The 20,824-nt window shown below is 39.0% G+C and overlaps 1 protein-coding gene and 1 pseudogene across 1 annotated transcript; both read left to right on the forward strand.

The window, feature by feature from the left end:
- LOC114462056 (DNA repair and recombination protein RAD54-like) overlaps positions 1 to 12,720 on the forward strand; it is a 49,662-nt pseudogene extending 36,942 nt beyond the window's left edge.
- On the forward strand, positions 12,621 to 20,335 carry LOC114462237 (homeodomain-interacting protein kinase 3-like). Its single transcript, XM_028444929.1, has 7 exons — positions 12,621 to 12,633; positions 18,050 to 18,216; positions 18,671 to 18,862; positions 19,003 to 19,184; positions 19,298 to 19,535; positions 19,631 to 19,720; positions 19,871 to 20,335. Exons 2-7 carry the CDS (start codon positions 18,133 to 18,135, stop codon positions 20,333 to 20,335), a joined length of 1,251 nt encoding a protein of 416 aa, XP_028300730.1. The 5' UTR covers positions 12,621 to 12,633; positions 18,050 to 18,132.
- The last annotated feature ends 489 nt before the right edge of the window (positions 20,336 to 20,824 follow it).

Raw genomic sequence — 20,824 nt, forward strand, 5'->3', positions numbered from 1 at the left:
TCCACCTCGTGCACACATACAGTACCTGTGATTTCTTCTCCCTCTACCAGGCACAGCCCACGAGTTTAAAAAGCGCCTTGAACATCCCATCCTGAAGGGTCGGGATGCTGATGCCAGTGATGGAGACAGACAGCGAGGAGAGGAGAAACTCAAGGAGCTGATCAGCGTTGTCAACAGGTTTGCCACCAGCTCACAAGTAGGACTTTCCTTACTGCTTTAGGAATGACTTGGGAAAATGTGAATGATGCAAGATTTTCCATAATTTCTGTGTTTCGATTGTAATTGAGAAATGACGTGGAAAAATGACATTTTCAGATATTTTCAGTTTATAAATTGTTAACTTAAACACTCACTGCTTTCTACCCGTTAACTCTTCAAAGTCAATGCCACCATGCAGTGGTTCCATATTTGGGGGGCATCATAACAGGGGGGTGGGGGCTCCTAGAATGGCCTTAGCATGATCATTAATAATAAAGCTTTATTATTGTTCTAAAATATGTGATTGCAAATAGGGCTGGGCGATATGGGTGTAATGTCATATCTCAATATTTTTCTCAAAATGGCGATGTATAAATATACAATATAAATCTTGATATTTTTAACTCAAAGAAATTTTACCAGAAAGACAATTCTAGTTCAAATTTGCTGATGAAAAATGCCACACAGGCACTTTTATTAACAAACCGCTGCACAATATACTGCCATATTTGGCTTTTTCTCCTCTAAGGGGCAGCATGTGTGAGTGAGTTCTGGAGTATGGCCTGTATAGGAAAAGGTCTGGGTTAGGACGCACTCATAAATCCATCTAACTGTGCTTTTCATGCTGTTCTGAGAAGTAGTGAAGGCACTGACCCCTAAAACAAGTCTTAATCCAAAATGAGCTATAAACTAAAAATATATTGATATAAGTGATATTGTACATTTCTATATCGCCAAAATGGAAAACTTGATATATCTTGAATATCGATATATTGCCCATGTTTTTTTATATTATTATTATTATTTGAAGAAGAAGTTTAAAAACTCAACACTTTTAAACCAATTGCAGAGCTACTGATATGTGCGCATATGCAGTGTTCAAACAAGAGTGTGGAGAAAATGTAAGAAGCCATATGATTGGCTGAAAGCAAACACACCTGATTGGCTGATGAATCTGTCAATCAGTTTTATCAGCCAATGGTGACGTTTGTTGACCCGCTACGTGAAGGCAGTCTCATAATTGACCACACACATTTCTCTCACAAATGCACAGAGGTTTCACAGCACAGAAGCAGTTTGTAAACGCATATTCAGAAATTTTCATTACCTTTGGATTTATATTACAAGTGTGCCTCAAAATGTGAAGTAGAGCTTGTGCATTTCGGAATTTCTATTACAATTTTGCATAAAATATATATTTGTGAAACAGATCGTGTGCATTTGTGAATCTGAAATACAACTGCAAGAGTTCATTCATTATGGTACTGTTCTGATTCCATAACAAACTCTTCACCATTTACTTGAACCTAGCTGAGAATCCATTCTTTCTTTAATGTTTGTCGAAGCAGAGGATTTTCTACACTTGCGTACGAGGACGGCTGATTTTCTGCCTTGTCTTAATTATTTCAGCTGTTTCACTTTGTATGTTTTTTGTCTGGATTTCTTTGACCTGCATCCACAGGTGTTTGATCAGGAGAACATCTGATATCCTCTCCAAGTATCTTCCTGTGAAGATCGAGCAGGTTGTGTGCTGCAGGTAAGGAGCCTTTGAGTGTAAAAAGAAGCTGCAGGAACACACGTGTATGTCTGTGTTATGTAAGACTCTGAGTACATGATGCCCTGCAGGCTGACTCCTCTACAGGCACAGCTCTACAAACGCTTCCTGAAGCAGGCCATGCAGTCCTTACAGGAGGACAGAATCAGTGTTTCCTCTCTGTCCTCCATCACTTCACTGAAGAAACTCTGCAATCGTGAGTTCTGCATCACCTGCTGTTCAAATCATGGTCGTATCTCCACACCTGACTGTGCTCTCCACCAGACCCTGCTCTCATCTATGACAAATGTGTGGAAGGGAACGAAGGCTTCGAGGGAGCACTGGACCTGTTTCCTTCAGGCTACTGCCCTAAAGCTGTGGAACCGCAGCTTTCAGGTGAGAACCTGTAAACATCAACATCAGCTTCCTTGAATTAAACAAATATAATAGAACGTCCTCATCGGAAGCACATTCAACAAGTAATGCAGCTTATTATCTAATAGCTAGCTCTAATAGCTTGGGGCTAAATCTCCAGTTTTATGACAACAATCTACCAAGTCCTATTGCATATGATAAAGATTCTTAGAGTGTTTAATTCAATTCAACTTTATTTGTATAGCACAAATTACAGCAGTCATCTCAATACGTTTATCAAAATATAAAATTCATAATAAGAAAGAAAAAACTCAACAAGATCCACATGAACAAGCATTTAGCAACAGTGAGAAGAAACAACTCCCTTTTAACAGGAAGAAATCTCCAGCATTTATAACTCTCTGAGGGCCAATGTTTGTGAAGAGACGCTCAAGTTATAGTTTTCTTTGTTACGTCATAACTTTAAAGCCAAAAGTGAATTGTTGAATTGATGAAGTTGATGATGAATGTAGTTATAGAGTTACTCATGCTTGTTATAGGCCCTCAATAATAAATACTCACACACACTGTAGAGACAAAAAATAACACTTGATTCAAAACTCTGATTTGAAGACGCTCTTTTCAAATTTGAATGAGGCATTATGTGGGATCCGCAGTAATATTGGGACTATTATGGACACGCCCTCCCAACTCATTCATTTTATTTTTTTCTATTGTTTTAATTAGTTGATTGTTTTTGTTTAGATTGTGAAGCACACTGTTTATATGTGGCATTGAGTGCCACATATAAACAGTTGAAGTGTTGAAGTATTCGACTGCTTCATGTCCACAACACTATTAACTTTTCCTTGGAAATCTTCCCTAGGAAAGATGTGTCCATGTATCCGTACGTAGAGATCGATATCTATCAATCTTTTTCCCTGACTGTGATGCCTTTCAGTGATGAGTCAGCACTACTAGCCAGGGTTGGGTTCAATTACATTTTTCAATTACAATAACGTCTTTAATTATCTATGCTCAATTCCAACAAAATTATGATTATCGTGACCAGCATTTTTTACACTTAAAATTATAATGATTATTTTTCCACTAAAAGTCAATTACAATTACGTTTACAATTACTAAAGTTCAAATTCAATTAATCACAATTACCGAGCCTTTAATAAATAACCCCATGAAACACAACATTCTTCTTGTGATAGCTTTCTGTTAGCATCTCCCTTGATAACGGGTCAGTTTTGACACATGTCTTAAATCATCTGTAAAATACACTAAAAATATTATGTATCATCTAATTTGTTTTTCATCTTATGGTTACCTTGTCAGGCTTCCTAATCAATGAAGATATTGGTGTTAATGTCTTTGGCGTGGGCGTCTGAGCCTTATTCCTGTTTGTATACCCCTCAATTTCAATTTATTTAAAAAGAAGATAAAATGATCCTCAACAGAACTGAAATGGGAAAACTTGAAATGAAACATATTTTAATCATTTTTAACCACATAAGTGTAAGCCACAGAACTCGAACATGGTTCCCCAGCTTTGTGTTTAATAAAATTGTAGTTTTTATAAAATTTCTGTTTAGTGGTTTGTAAGCGGCACACACATTTTTAATCATAACTTGTTCTGTTTTAGGAAAAATGCTGGTTCTGGACTACTTACTGGCCATGACGAGGACCACTACGAGTGACAAGGTGGTTCTTGTCTCCAACTACACGCAAACACTGGACCTGTTTGAGAAGCTGTGCAGATCTAGAAGGTGCTTTGGAAACGCTGCCCATGTCCGACCTTGGTCATTAGTTTTCTCTGACGTGTGAACCTTTGTGTCGGTCTGTTCCAGATACCAGTATGTTCGCCTGGATGGAACCATGTCCATCAAGAAAAGGGCCAAGATTGTTGAAAGGTTCAACGTTCAGTCTGTGAGTGTGACTTTGTGGAACAAGAATGAAAGATATGAGAAATGAGGGCTGTGTTCGAAATGTCCCACTAACATTCTACAATCACAACGAGTATATGCGGTCGACTGTATATTAATAGTATGATTAGGATGATGGACCGTTCCCATTGAAGTATAATTCCAAGTTTTTCAAAATGCTTTTGGAACCTATAACGACAAAAATCTGAAAACATTTTAAGTGAGAAAGTGACCAGGTAGAATATCAACATGTGCTCATTTGATCCATAAAACTTGCGGAAAACACATTTAATTCCCACATTTCAGAGATTTTGGGAGAACCTCCATGCTATTGACAAAACTTCCAGTTAACTTCAAAACAAGAGCCCTATTTACAAAAGGGGTTTTGAAATGGGGATGTTAATTTTTTAGCTTGAAGCCGGTTCCATGACCATTTTACGTTCCGCTTGCAATGCATCATGCGGCGGTTCTGTGTGATTAGTGTGCCCACCGTGCAATACTTAGGAAATGTCTCGATATAGCATACATCTGGGTATTTCTCACGTACTCAATCTTTTCATACTATCTAGTGTGAGCGCACTACATACTCATTTTGACGTCTGACTTAATGTGAGTAGTACGCTAGTATGGGATTTTGAACACACCCAAGGAACTGCACCTGAATGCATTTGTTTTTCAGAACCCAGAGTTCATCTTCATGCTGAGCAGTAAGGCTGGGGGGTGTGGCCTCAACCTGATTGGTGCAAATCGTCTGGTCATGTTTGATCCTGACTGGAACCCGGCCAACGACGAGCAGGCGATGGCTCGGGTATGGAGAGACGGTCAGAAGAAAACCTGCTACATCTACAGGCTCCTCTCTGTGAGTGCACACAGTTAACAGAATGAAAATACTACCACATTAAATCAGCAACAAAAAACTTAAACACAACACTCCCTCCTGAAAGAATAACTAAACCCCAAAACCACTTTTTTCTTTTTTTTTTTTTTTCTTTTTTTTTACCTTGTCTGCACATGCTTTCGAAGGTTAACACTACAAGAAGTGCAATCTTTTGACAGCAATGCATATTTTATTATTGCAATTAAATAAATTTATTTATTTCATTGCATAATTGTGACCGTCACCAGCCCTCCCTAGGGAAGGGTAAGAAATACTTTATTAAAGGGAGGATGTAAAAAAGAGAGGGCAGTGTTACACCAAGGTGAGGGGTTGGAGGGGGGTGGGGAAGTTAGCAGGGAAGAGGGATACAAGATAGGATATGGAATGGGTGAGGAATAGTTTTAAGAGATGCGATGTGAAATTGTGGTTGTGTATATTGTGTTTATTGTTGTGTTGTCAAGCCAGTTTGGTGACCAGTGTGTGGTTTAGGAATAATGGTGGTGGCTGTGAACAGAGGAAGAGGTGAGTGGAAATTCCATAAAACAGGTATTTGGGAACAACGTGTCTAAGGTTGAGCCCAGTATGAGTGTTATCCCACAGCCCAAGGCCAGTGCATCCATGACAAATGTATTTCCAAGTACCGCCACTGCAAAACCCAAGAGCCGCCCCCGGGCCCGAAGAAGCAGTCAGGCCAGCAGCAAGAGCAGGCAGCCTAAGGGCCCCCGGCGACCACCCCACGGCCAAGCAGTCCCCCGAACGCCCCCAAGATCCCAAGCCGAGAGGCAGCCATCGCCCCCCCATACACACCCGAGAAAGCCCCAAGGAGCCAAGGACCCAGCGCACCACGCCACCGATCCCACCCCCAACCCCCAGACCCCCCACCCCATCGACCCCCCCACCCCCCCACCCCACCCCCGCGCCTAACCCCCCGAGGGGAGGGCCCAGAGAACTCCCTTTTTTCTACTGAATACAAATGTATTTGGGTATGAAGTAATGCTGTTGATTGATCTTGGTCCAACTCTCAACATTTTAGTCAAAGTATTTCAATTTGGCATATTTTATTGTAAAATGTGAGTGACTGCCTTCTATGTGTTGAAACCCAGCTATTACAATTGATTTTTGCTATTGGCTGAGAACAAGATCATGTGACATTTTGGGACCATCTTGTGTCACAAACAAGCATTGTTAGCCCCCCGGTCCTTTGATAAATCAACTGTGGTCTCGACAATCTGTGGTGAGTAGGTTGGATTGAGAGAAGAGTGAATAGAGAGGTATATTGAGTATTGAGTAGCTAGTTAGCATAGCATAGATTGTTACCGTAATTGGAGATTTAATAGTGTGGACTGGGCATGTCTTAACTGCTCCAGGATTCCCGCCCATAATCAAGGCATTTTTTTAAATTCCAATTCCAATTTTTTAATAAAGCATGTTTAAACACAAACATGGTTTGACCAAAACGCTGTACAATAAAACATATAACATATACAAGAAATACAACATTGAACAATTAAAAATGACATAGACTCACACGGTGTTAAAAGCCACAGCAAACAACTGTTTTTTAGAAGAGATTTAAAAATGGGAACAGAAGGAGCCTCTCTTATATTTATCTCGTTTCATAGCCTTAGAGCTGCCGCAGAGAAGGCCCAATCCCCTCTGGACTTCCTTTTCGTCCTCGGCACGGCCAAGAGCTGCTGGCCAGCTGAGCGTAGAGCCCGAGATGGAGTGTATGGCTGAAGAAGTTCAGACTTGTCGGATGGATGGAGGCCATTTAGACATTTGTATGTCAATAAAATAATTTTAAAATCAATTCTTTGGTGTACAGGGAGCCAGTGAAAGGAGGAGAGAAGAGGTGTTTTATGCTCCTGCCTTCTTTTACCAGTCAATAACAGGGCAGCAGTGTTTTGTACCAGCTGGAGGTGAGCCTAACATAGAGAGAGTTACAATAGTCCAGTTGTGTTGTGATAAAAGCATGGATAACGGTCTCCAGTTCTTTCTTACCTAAAACAGGTTTAAACTTAGCAATGCACCACAGCTGAAAGAAGCTCTTTTTTAAAACGTAAAGTTGACATCTTATTAAAAGTAAATCCAGAGTCCACGATGACTGGTCACAGACTTTTTTGAATATTTGTTCATAGAGTCCAGACTGAACAAGACTTTGGATTTGCTTGAACCAAACAGAATAGGCTCTGTTTTGGATTCATTCAAACTAAAAACATTAAAAGATATCCATGCCTTAACCTCAGGAGCAGGAATCATTGGGTATCAGGGGCATCTAAATCTGACAATCATCAGCATAACAATGAAACGAGATGCCATATTTTCTCATTATAGACCCCAGAGGTAGATGGTACAGAGCAAAAAGAAGGGGACCAAGAATAGACCCTTGAGGAACACCACAAGATGGATGCACAGAGTCAGATGTAAAACAGTCAATTTTTACATTAAGAGTTCTGTCACATATGAGTAAAACCAGTTAAGATCTGCCCCATTGAGCCCAATTCAATGCTCTAATCGAGAGTGTGCGATATGATGATATTAGATCGTTAAGGATTTCAACATGACGATGATCTCCCAAATCACGGAGATTGTAGAATCGTCTGTAGTTCACATTTTAACCCTTGTGGTGCCGTGTCTGCGTCATATGTCTGTGGTCCATACACAGTCATATGATGCAGACACGGCTCCCCCCCAGTGTACGGACACAGAGTTAGCTTAGAGTGCTGTTTCCTCCGTGTTAACGCCTGTCTGTCAGAGGCTCAGTGCAGATGTCTGTCTGTCTGTTAAACTCCATCAGTTCTGAGTGTTGAAACACTGAAATATGTTTGAGAAAACACTGCATGTGTTTCTCTTCTATAACTAACTCTCTGTCGCTGCGCTGTAGCAGAGATCTGCTGCTGTAGCTAACGGGGCTGTTTCCATGTTCTTAAAGAGACAGTGTCCTGAATGTGATTTACTTTAAAAACTACTTTCATCAACTCAGAGCTGCCCTGAAAAAAGCAACACTACATAATTTAATCACATTTCAGCCTTAATGAAGGAAAAAGTCAAAAGTGACACAAAATGTTGTTATTGTGTTGCTAGTCATTAGTAAAAGGGTCTTTGTGGCTCCACTGACTTTGACCCAATATTGTTTTTCTTGTAAAACTATTGAAAAAAATTGTAATAAATGGAGTTTATATCACCTTGTGCCATTTTGATATAGAGATATGAGTATTGGTCCATATCACCCAGGCCTAATGTAACCAAAGCAGTAACGTTTTATTTTGTAAAGGATATGATTGTTTGAACTGTGTGAAATGAGGGATTCAAACACTGCTTAAAGTAGGATTTTATTGATATGAGTGTGTTACCTCAATAACAAATAGAAATCACTAGACTGATATGATGCATGTTATGTAGCAAGTGTTGCTAATGCTAATGCTACACCACTTTAGTTAAACAAAGTAAAAAGACTGTCAGCTTTTTTGTTTGATGTTAATTGTACTAGAAACCAGTTTGATGAATTTCTTACATACAATTTAAAAAAAAGAAAGAAAGATAATTTCCTTGTCCTAAATGATCTTTTATTCCTTTTTTCCATTTAGGGCAATGTTTTAAGAAGGTGATTTGGTTTTTTTTATTGGTAAAGAACGTTAAAATAGTCTAAATGATTTGAATGAAAAAAATCGTGATAAAATCGTGATTGTGATTTCACAAAGTAAAAATCGTGATATGATATTTTTCCCATATCGCCCACCACTAGTACACCGTATCAAAAGCAGCAGTGAGATCTAAAAACAAAAGGATCACTGTGTTCCCTGAATCCGTTTCCAAGAAGATATCATTAAAAACCTTCAACAGTGCAGTTTCTGGACTGTGAATTTGTTTAAAACCTCATTGAAAATCCTCATAAATGTTATTTGCGGAGAGGAAATCATTTATCTGGTTAAAAACAATTTTCTCTAAAACTTTAGACAAGAATGGGAGCTTAGAGATGGGTCTAAAGTTAGAGTAGACTGAGGGATGAAGGGCAGGTTTCTTAATAAGTGGGTTTACTACAGCATGTTTAAAAGCAACAGGGACAACACCAGAAGTCAAGCTGCTATTTATGATCGCAAGAACTGATGGTCCGAGCGTGAGAAAAATGTCTTTAAAAAGGCGTGGCAGAATATCATCAGTAGGGGAGCCTGAAGGATTCATATGATCCACAATTTCCTTTAATTTCTGTAAGGATGTCGGCTCAAACTGAATAAAGGTAGCTGAGCAGGGGACAAAGATAGAAGGGTCATGAGCAACCTTATTAATAAAAAACTGCAAAAATGTGTTACAGAGCTCAGTGGAGGCATCGAAGCTGATTGGCTGAGGCCCATCAATGAGAGGATCCGGGTAACATCGTTAAACCAAGGCTGAGGTTTAGGTTTTAAACGCTTCATTTTTAGCAGCACCGCAAAGTCCAGAGTTTTTAGACATTCAGCTTGTGTGAGCAGATGCTCTGTATCTAAGCTCACAGATTACCCAGAGTCACCAAAGAGTTCTCAGTGAAGTCAGAAGTAAAGTATTGTGGTGGAGGAGTTAACCACATTGGAGAGCAAGGCTGGAGCTCGCGCTTTAAATTTGTGTGCAAAGGAAAAGTAAAAAACAACAGGTTTATGATCAGATAAAATTGCATCACCCACATTCAAATTTAAAATAGACATCATTACACAAGAACAAATACAGAATATGACCTAACTGGTGTGTGTGACCCACTACGCATTGCACCAAGATTGGATGAGATCCACAAAGTCATGTGTGTTGTCAGGACAACACACATGAATGTTGAAATGCCGAACAATTAAAAAACAATCAATCATACTTTGGCATTAGTTCAGCCAACCAGTCTGAAAAGTCATTTATAAAATCCTTGTTGTATTTGGTCTGTAAATCACAGCACACAGTACCAGCTGGGATCAGCCCAGCACAAATACTGTAGAAACAGTTCAAAGCTGGACGGAGGAGATGGCGCTGAGAGCTGTTTACAAACAAAGCTCTTCTTAAAAATAGTCACTAGACCTCCTCCTTTACCAGACTTTCTCGGACTATTAAAAAATAAACAGTCAGTAGGCAACTGATCCGAGAGAGCAGTGGACTCGCCAACGCGTAGCCAGGCCTCAGTTACGAAGAGAAAATCCAATCCACTGGAACCTGTTTGCCAGGGATCTTGCAATGACCAGCGCCATCCTGATAGGAACCGAGAGGCCATCCTGAGTAGAGGCAAGGCACGGAGCCCAAGTCAGATGCCACAGATTCTCCACGTTTCTTCCGTGTGTCCTGAGATTTGAAAGACAGCACCGGACTGGGGGTCGACTCCAGAGCCCACCACGGGAACCAAGTAGGAGATCGCAGGATCACAAAGTTGCCAGGGTATGCAGTGGATCAATCCAAGATCTGATGAGAGCACAAGGGAAGCCTTGAGTTTAACAGCCGACCACCTCGTTTGCCTCTGTGTCTCCTGCGGTGTCTCCGGGCAGGTGAGGATGTGGTACGGAGCATTTAAGGTGGCACATCCACAAGAGTTGAAATGGTCGCAGTTTTTTGCTCTTTTTGCCTCAAATTAACGGCAGAAAAATGAAGATCCAAAAGTGTCTGACGGTGATGCACCAGGAGGGAGTCGATGTCATTAATAAGAAGCGTCAAAAACAATAAAATCACAAAAATAGTGGACAGAGGTAGACGACAGGCCACATACACCAGCGCCATCTTACTGATCATCATTTCCCTCCTCGTGGCAGGTCAGGAGAAAGCAGAGGTTTAGTTACTTTTTGAGAGTTATGGGAAAGATCCTTTATTGTGATAAACTAACATATATTTAAAATCAATTCTGTGCACTTGGCTGTGAGCAGAACCAGTCTCCAGTCCTTTAATTTGTGTGTGTGTGCGTGCTGACAGACTGGGACCATTGAGGAGAAGATCCTGCAGAGACAGGCCCATAAGAAAGCGCTGAGCAGCTGTGTAGTGGATGAGGAACAGGACGTGGAGCGCCACTTCTCTCTGGGCGAGCTCCGAGAACTCTTCACTCTCAACGAAGACACTGCCAGCGACACACACGACAAGTAAACGCTTCCTCTGACAACTCATTAGTGAGGATGCAGCAGGCACTTGTTATCCTATAGCCTATAGCTCGGCTAATGCTAGGTTGGGAATGCTAGATTAATGCTAATGCTAGGTTAATGATAATGCTTGGTTCATGCTAATATTAGGTTTATGCTAGGTTAATGCTAATGTTTGGTTAGTGCTAATGTCAGGTTAATGCAAATGCTAAGTTTGTGTTAATGTTAGATTAATGCTATTGTTAGGCTAATGTTAATGCTAGGTTAGTGCTAATGCTAGGCTAATGCAAGGTTAGTGTTATTGTTAGGTTAATGATAATGCTAGACTAATGCTAGCTAACGTTAAGCTAATGCAGTGTGACGTGGACCAGCACCTGCATCCTCACTTGTATTTTATTCAGGAAATGCAAATATTGTAGTTTACAATGTTATTATTGTTTGCATCATATGTAGTTAAACGATTCTACTAATTACTGTGTAATGATAATGATAGATATTTTTCTCAAATTTAGAAATGATAAGAAAGTCACTTCTTGCACCAGGAATTAATAACAATTGTTCATTATCTTATTATTAATAATAATAATACATTTTATTTAAAATCTCCTTTCATAACAATCAGGCACACTTTACAAAAAAAGATAAAAACAATAACATGAATCAATGAGGTAAGTAAAATTAAAAAGCGAAAGCACAAAATGAAATTTAGATTATTTGTTAATTTGTAGTTTCATGTATAAGGCTGACCTTACGCTATCATTAATGTCATTCTTGACATTAGCATGAATGAGATGTCATGAAGACTGTCATTAAGTGTCATTTACTGAATTCTGACACATTTGGTATATGTTGGTATTTCTTGGGTTAGGGCAGGGGTCTGTAACCTGTGGCTCTAGAGCTTCATGTGTCTTTTTGACTCTTTTGGAATGTCTCCCTGTAGCTTTAAAAATTATATTTAAAAAATGAATTGTTATGTTTTACAGAGGGTTTTAAGGATTAATGACATTAACTTCAAATACAATTCTGATAAAACAATTTGTTAACTTACTTAAACATAAATCACATTGTGCAATAACTCTGCCACCTTCCTACTTCACCTCCTACAACATCTACTGACCATCAACTTTCCCTACACCTGTGGCTAACCTTAAGGTTTAAATCCCTGGTAATATAACTAACAAAAATAGTATTCTGGAAGACTTTGTGGGGAAAGGTTTATTTAATTCCCAACATGGCAGCTTAACATGCATGCTTGACATGTTGCAAGAAATTAGCAATTAGTATGTGACATCACATGATCATGAGTTATCAAATTCAAGTAATTTTTTTCACCTTCAAATCCATTAACTCGTAATATTGTTCAATACTATTTTAACTGTATAGAATTTAATATATTGTTAATGTTAAACAAATTGTAGGGTCTCATCTTTTGATCATGCTGGTCTTTTTCTCTCCTGTGTCGCTGTAAGGTTTCGCTGTCGTCGGTGTGTGAATGGCAGACAGGTCCAGCCTCCTGCTGATGGTTCAGACTGTACCAGTAACTATTCCCAGTGGAACCACTGCTTTGACAGGAGAGGCCTGAGGGACCAGGTGCTGAAGGCCTCCTGGGATGCAGCGGTCTCTTTTGTCTTCCACCAGCGTTCCCACGAAGACCAGAAAGGCCTAGTATAACACGGTCACACTCTACATGCATGTACTATTTATTTGTTGTATCGACTGTTTTATTTTTAATAAAATACATGTGAACCATAAGGTGTGATATCTACTCTTTAAAACTATAGGTTATTTACATAACCCTGGTTCTCTGAGTAATAGAAGTGAGATGTCTCACTATGGCAGTGGTTCCCGTACAAGAAAGCGCTCAATTTTCTCTTTCGCTGTTTCTGTTTTGTTGTCCTATAGCTTTTGTAATTTTTTTTGAGAATAGTTTGTTTTGTTTTTTTTAAGAACTGTTTTTAGGTATAGAGTTCACATCTGTATTATGAAATGAGTGCATACAAAGTAGTAAATTAAAATATAATTACCGATCATACTGAACACATTGGGAGAATTTGGCAAAATATCAGGGTTCAAAGTTAATTTACAAAAAAGTGAAATCATGCCACTTAATACTACTGCCAAATTGATTAATTTTGACCTTTTTTCCCTGAAAGCTAACACATGAAAATTTAAATATCTAGGAATCTGGATCACACATGATTTTAATGACTTTTTCAAAGCTAATTTCCCCCCATTATTGTGTCATTTAAAACAAGACTTGGAACGGTGGGGTCTGCTGCCTTTATCATTAGGAGGTAGAATCAATGTAATTAAAATGAATGTGCTGCCTACATTTTTGTATGTTTTTCAGAGCATTCCTCTGTTCCTGTCAAGATCTTTTTTCACATCAATTGATAAACTAATATCGGAGTTCATTTGGAATAAGAAAACACCTAGAATACATAAAAAAATGTTACAACGCCATTGTCAAAATGGTGGATTTTCCCACAATAACTTTCAATATTACTACTGGGCTGCCAACATATGAAATATACTCTACTGGAAATGATCCCAAAACTCTGATTCAACCCCTAAATGGCTTCAATTGGAACATTTGTCCTGTCATTCTACCTCTTTAGATGCATTGCTTAATACAGATCTTCCTTTACTTAAACGTATATCTGAATATTCTTCAAATCCAATAATTAAACACTCTTTTAAGATATGGACGCAATTTCTAAGAGTTTTTTCATTAAAAGATATTTCAATCCACGCCCCTAGAACAAAAAACCATGTTTTGGTCCTGCCCAAAACTGGATGGGTTTTGGAAACTGATATTTTCAACATTTACAGATGTCATAAAAACGTCATTAAAACCCACACCCATAGCGGCAATATTTGGGGTCATACCACCTGACTTGCATCTCAGTCGTCGGGCCAAAACTATGGTTGCTTTTGGTTCTCTTTTGGCACTGTCGAAGCAAATTATCTAATAATGTTTAATGATACATTTATATTTGTCATGTGTGTATGATTAAGGGGATAATTTGTTTTTTTAACTCTGTGCCTGTTTTTCTCTTCTTCCTCTTGGGTAGCCATTACACAACACACACACACACCCCCCCTGGTCTCTTCTTTGTTGTCGGTGGAAGGGGGGAGGTGGGACAGTGGGGTATAAATGTGTGTGGAAGGAACTTTTGGGTCCTTCTTCTTCTTTTTTCGCGCCTCTCCCTTGGCCAAGGGAGACCACTGCTTTGTCTATCCCGCTTTGTACCTTTTTGTTTAGTTTAGATGAAATCATTTTTTATTACTTCATCATCTCTCCTGTCTGGTCTTCATCATTTATTACCACAGAGTGTGTTTTCAAGTCAAAGACGAGGTAACCGTAAATTTCACCGTAACAGCACGCCGACTGATAATGTTTAAATGGAAGGACAAACATCCTCCGAGTTTCAATCATGGCTGAATGATATTGTTCATTTCTTGAAATATGAGTAAATACGATACACCACAAGGGGCAGTGGCCAGAAATTTTATACTAGCTGGCAACCTTTTCTCACTTACATAAAGAAAATGGAAACGAAGGATACTGTAAATTAGAGCTGATGATCCCACCACTTTTTGGGTAACTTATTAGGGGGCCAAGCCCGTGGGGCCTAGGACCAGCGGTGCTAGGAACCCTATTGTAATCGTAAGGATTTTTATTATTATTATTATTATTATATTTATTATGTTTCCTTGGGTAAAAGTAGTGCTGCAGGCTAAACCGTGCTAGGTAGGGCGGTGCCCTTTGGTGGTTGGGTCCAAAACCCCCAGAGGACCTTGGACGCAAAAATTCACATATATCTGCCAGCAGGTGGCGCTCTAACAAAGGTCAAAGCGTTTTGGCCAATAATTCCCACACCGTTTGTTGCAAATTTAAAACCTTCATATCCACAGATTCCTTGAATAGCACTGAATCACCTGGGCTAGGCCACGCCCATTTCCGCCTAAACTTTTCTCGGCGCAAAATCGCAAAAACTGAAAAACCTACTTTTTTGAACTCCTCCTTGGTGTTTTGTCCAATCAGCGTGAAACTTGGCACGTAGAGTCTTCAGTTGGACGTAATCTCCAGTTAACTCTATGAGTTTGTTCGGGTAACGTTTTCTAGCTGGCTATAAAAATGCAAACTGGCGCATGTCTCAGTCAAAATAAATGCTAACAACACCAAATCTGAGTTCCTTAGTTGGCATGTGACTGTGAGGGTATGCGCCAAATTTGAATGATGTAGACCACTAGGGGGCGCTACAAATAACGAATATTTATATCTCTTAATTGGCACGACCAATTGTTACCAAATTTGGAGGGGATGATCTTGGGTCCTTCCTGAGGCGATATCTCAAAGTTATTCACGATTGGTCAAAGTGGGCGTGGCTAATGACATAATAACACATAAATAAACAAACATTTATTTCTGCTGAATTATTATGTTGAGGGCAGTGAATTTTACAGGGTTGATATAGACGACTACACAGACCACCCATACCAATTATAGCGTCACTAGGTGGCGCTATAATTGCAAAAACATTTTGGCCTTTAACTTTCACAATTTAATTCACATCTTTAAAAAAATTCATATCCACATGTTCCCTACATAGAGTCGCATCTTCTGACATAGGCCACGCCCACTCCCACAGCACATTGCTCTTTGTAAGTCACGACATATCAAAAACCTACTTTTTCAAATTCCTCCTTGGGGTTTTGTTTAATCCCCATGAAACTTGGCACGTAGAGTTTTCAGTTGGACCTGATCTAAAGTTGATAAAATCATTTTGTTGGATCAAAATATGCGCGAATAATTACTGAGTAAAATTTTCTAGCTAGCTATAAAAATATGCAAAGCTATAAAAACTGTTGCATATCTCGGTCAAAATAAATGCTAACAACACCAAATCTGAGATCCTTGGTTGTCATGTGACTGCAAGGGTACAAGCAAAGTTTTAATAAGTTATGCCACTAGGGAGCGCTGCAAATATGGGAAATTTATATCTCTTAAATGGCAAGACCAATTTTTACCAAATTAGGTGGGTATGACCTTGGGACGCTCCTGGGGCCGTATCTCGAAGTTAATCGCAGTTGGTCAAAGTGGGCGTGGCTTATTACCAGTGCTGGGAACGTTACTTTAAAAAAGTAATTAGTTATAGTTACTCACTACTTGTTCCAAAAAGTAACTGCGTTAGTAACTGAATTACTCTGTAATAAAAGTAACTCATTACCAAGGAAAGTAACTATTTGCATTACTGTTAAAAAAAAAAAAAAGTTGCTATACGTCAAATAATTCAGATTTTTTTAGATGCATGTGTCGTGAGGTGCTTCATTAATTTTGAGTTGCTTACAACGGATGTTGACAAAGTCTTCACTCCTGGATATAAAGAACACTTCACATGCACGTTCTTGCCTTTGACCACAATTAATTTAAAGTAGTGTTTGTATCGTCACCTTAAAAATGACAACTTTTCATCAGACTGCTCCACGCTCGCCATTTCTGCTGCTTCATCCAATCTGCAGTGTGTGTGTGTGTGTGTGTGTGTGTGTGTGTGTGTGTCGCAAGTGCTGGCACGTCGCCTTAGCCAATCATAATCGCTCACCTTGTTTTTAACCCACCTGCTCACTACATTGAGTAAGAAGCCAGGGATGCTTTCGGATCACAGTTCATTTAATCAATACATGTAATTCACCGCATTTAACGTTCAGTAACGATAACAGCGTTGTAACGGCATAAAAAGTAATAAGTTAGATTACCCCGTTTCTGAAAAACAAACGCTGTTACCTAACGCCGTTATTTTAAACGCCGTTATTCCAAACACTGCTTATTACTACATAACATATAAATAAACAAACCTTTATTTCAGCTGAAGTATTATGTTGAGGGCTGTGAAATTTACAGGGTAACTATAGAAGAGCACACAGATCACCCATACCACAAAGTGTACCACGAGGTGGCGCTATAATAGGTGCAAATGCATTTTGGTCTGTAACTTTCACACTTTAAATCACATCTTCCAAAACTTCATATCCACCTGTTCACAGCAAATGGCACGTTGGCCTGTGTCCTGACGCTCGCCACGAGCCTGTCATCATTCGTGACGTACTTTCAGGGGCTCCGCAAAACCTGGGGTCCAAGTCGCAAGGGAAGGCCTGGCCCCCTTTCATAACTGCTTGCAGTTCTCGTTGTTATTATTATTATTATTATTATTATTATTATTATTATTATCTTGTTACTGTTATCTTGTTATATTATTTTATTAAGTTTTGCACATGTTAGTCTAACTACTGTTTATATTTATGTTTAGATTTTTTCTAGTTGATTGTTATTATTTAATGTCAAGACAGTTTTTGTGACTTTTAAAGAAGTTGAGTGTAAAATGTCCACTTTTCTGTGTTCTGATGCTTCAGCTGCAGCAGGTAAAAAAGACTCAATGAGAAACAGGGTTTTTATACTGTAGATAGGAACTTTAGACTTGAAAGTGGCTTGTGTATAAAAAATCTACACATGAAAAAATTTTAATGTCGCAAATGACAAGAAAAAATGTATAGACTGATGTTTACACATAAAATTATAGCTGCAAACTTGTAATCCAACATTTATTCACATGTTTTTTTTAATTACTTGCACAAATGATTGTTTACCGTAATTAAAAAACATGTGAATAAATGTTGGATTACAAGTTTGAAGCTGTCATTTTATGTGTAAATATCAGTCTCTAAATGTTTTTCCATCATTTGTGTAAATTTATTTCACATGTGAGAATTTTTTATACACAAGCTCAAATCACATTCTACAAGCTCTCACATTTTGCAACATATCTACCTTTATATATTGCTTCTATACAACAGTATTGAAAGCACATTTTGTGAAACATTTCCTAACTGACAGTTGATTAATGTCTATATCAGCACTCATTGAATGTCTCTTGTCCAGTCAAATTACTAATTGTTGTATAAGTGTCATTAAGGCCCTTCCTCACAATACAATTATGTGGTCACCTTTGTTCACTACAGACACATACACAGACTGAACTACTCAATACTGACCCTCTGTTCTTTCTTTCCACACTCACAGCAGCTGAACTTCCGGTTCTCTGCAGCAGCACTGCAGATTACTCCATCCTGGAGTGTATTGGTTATGGCAACTTTGGGCAGGTGATGAAGTGCCAGAACCTTAAGAACAACGAGACGGTGGCTGTGAAAATCATCAAGGACGGCTTTGAAGACCATCTTGAGAATGAGGTACCTGTTTGCACCTTCTAACATTTGATGGCTCAGGTTTTGCTATTTCTAAATTCTATGAACAATATTTTTGTTATCAATGTGTAATTACTTCAACATGGTAATGTGCTTTTCATAACTTTTGTACTATATTCCCAAAATTGCATTGAACTGAACAGATCTATTTTTAAAAAATCTGTATATTTGTAACACAATATTCCATGTAGATATCATATTAATTAACGTGTAAATGTAAAGCTGATAGCCATTGTCCATTTACACGTGTTCATGTAGCTTTTGTACCTATTACTTTATATATTTATTAATATCAACAATGAAACCAAACTTTGTTCCCTTTTGCTTTTTTGTGATATTCGCAAATTCACAAAATACAGATTTTCTAAGACCTGTTGGAATCAGCCAAAGTATTTAACATCTAATAGTCCCTTCTTTTTCTTTTTCTTCTTCTTCACAGATTTCAATGCTAAAGGTAATTAGTGTCCTTGATACTGACCGCACAAATTTGCTTACGTTTTACGAGCATTTTGTGTACATGGACTGCAATTGCCTGGCATTTGAACTTCTTGAGATCGACCTTCACACTCTGATGGAAAACCGAGAGTGGGAACCCCTGAGTGTGAATTATATCCATACAATTGCTGAGCAGGTATGGTTGGCACGTAGAATTTTAGACTTACTGTAACACCTAAACGTAGAATGAAAGAAATCCTGTTTTAAAACCTGAGCTCATACAGCAAATGTACAACGTTTATTCTAAACCTGTGTCTTCTGATCTCGTTTCTGCAGCTATTGGTGGCTTTAGATGCCCTAAAAGGCCTTGGAATCATCCACACAGACATAAAACCTGACAATGTCATGGTGGTCAATAGGAATATCCAGGAACTGAAGGTGAAATTAATCGACTATGGTGTGGCTGTTAAAACTTCCAGCATGGAGCCTTGCCTTGAAATTCAGCCTCTAGGATACAGGTAGGAGGATTTCTCCTCACATGGCTTAGCTGTGGTTAGGACAAACCTGTAATGCATTGTAATGATATGTTGGTCATAGATTCTCACTCTTATCTCGCATCCTTGCTTCTCAGGGCTCCTGAAGTCTCCATTGGCCTTCCTTTCAGTGAGGCCATTGATGTGTGGGCCCTTGGTTGTGTGCTTGTATTCCTCTACATTGGAGAAAACCTCTTCTCTGTGTTCTGTGAATACCAAATGATGAAGCGTGTTTCAGAACTTCTTGGTTTACCGAAGGACGACCAGCTTCAGGCCGGGGCTTACACCAGTTGCTTCTTTTGTGAGGCTGAGGAGGGCTCAAAATGGCGACTGATGGTAAAACTGAAGTTTTTTTTTTTTTTCTGGCAAACTCAAGTTCACCAAAGTTTAACTTTACAATGAACTTCATAACACTCATCTTGTTTCCCCAGACACCAGAAGAATATGAAGCTGGTAACAGCATCTCAACTAAGGAGGAACACCATTTCGTTGAGTTCTCTTCTTTGGATGATCTGGTCAATGTAAGTTTTTCATAAATGTCAATAAATGTCACTGTCCTGATTAAATCTTGACTGTCAAGAAGTTACTGAGACATCTTGACCATAAACTACTTACCGATATGCCTGATGTGTGAGCTTATGTAATGACCAGTCTTTTGTATTGAAATGCAGGTTCATCCAGGAGAAGAAAGTGGTGAGGTTGAGGACAGAGAAGCCTTTGTGGACCTGCTGAAGCAGCTTCTCTGCTTGGATGGAAATGAAAGGATCTCTCCCTGTCAGGCTCAGTTCCACCCTTTCTTCAGCACATCCCACCTCAACCAGCAGGAGACCAGCAGACACCATCAACCCTCATTACAGGCTAATGAGACCTCCTGCCATGCATCAGATGAAAAGTGTGTTCTAGATGATGCCTCTGCATCCAAGTCATCAGATAGTGACACACTGAATTTGGCCACTGCAGAAGCTGATAGTCTCCCTCCTCTGACTGACTTGGACTTGGTGTCTGCTCCCACTCCTCATTTAAATGATGACGTTCTGGATCAGTCTTCAGATGGAGTTACCGGCTGTTTTGGTTCTTTGAAGAAGAGGATTCAAAAACATTTCAAAAGAATCAAGACTTTCTTTTTCAAACGCTAAATGCTTGTTCTTGTAAATACATATATTCAATAGTTTGTTTTAGATCATTTTTTTGGATTTTCACAATGATTTTTTGAAACAAATAAACATGTAAATATGTATTCATTTGTTCTTGTTCCAGGTTCTTCTTCCGTGTTATAGTTTAAGAGCCGCTACATCTCATTTTATATAATAATTGACTTAAACTGGTGGTGATCAAAGAACAGGTGGAAAAACGCTAGAACCTTGATTGTTCTGATTGACTCAGATTTGACATTCAGCAGTTAGATTAAATCAAAAACAAAAACAGCCTTCCACCACCTAAAGAACATCTCCATCTCCTTAAAGGTGCCGTGCACACCTCTGAGATCCCTCTCTCCCAATCCCTCCCCTCTGCTCTCTTGCCCTGCCTCCAAACTTCCAAAGTCCCTCCCTCAGAGGAGCTAACAAGCTAACTTTAGTCCAACAGCAACATCACAGTAATATAACATGCTCTGTTAATAGCATATT

The sequence above is a fragment of the Gouania willdenowi genome, chromosome 4 (genome assembly GCF_900634775.1).
Source record: "Gouania willdenowi chromosome 4, fGouWil2.1, whole genome shotgun sequence".
In the NCBI taxonomy this organism is placed as follows: domain Eukaryota; kingdom Metazoa; phylum Chordata; class Actinopteri; order Blenniiformes; family Gobiesocidae; genus Gouania; species Gouania willdenowi.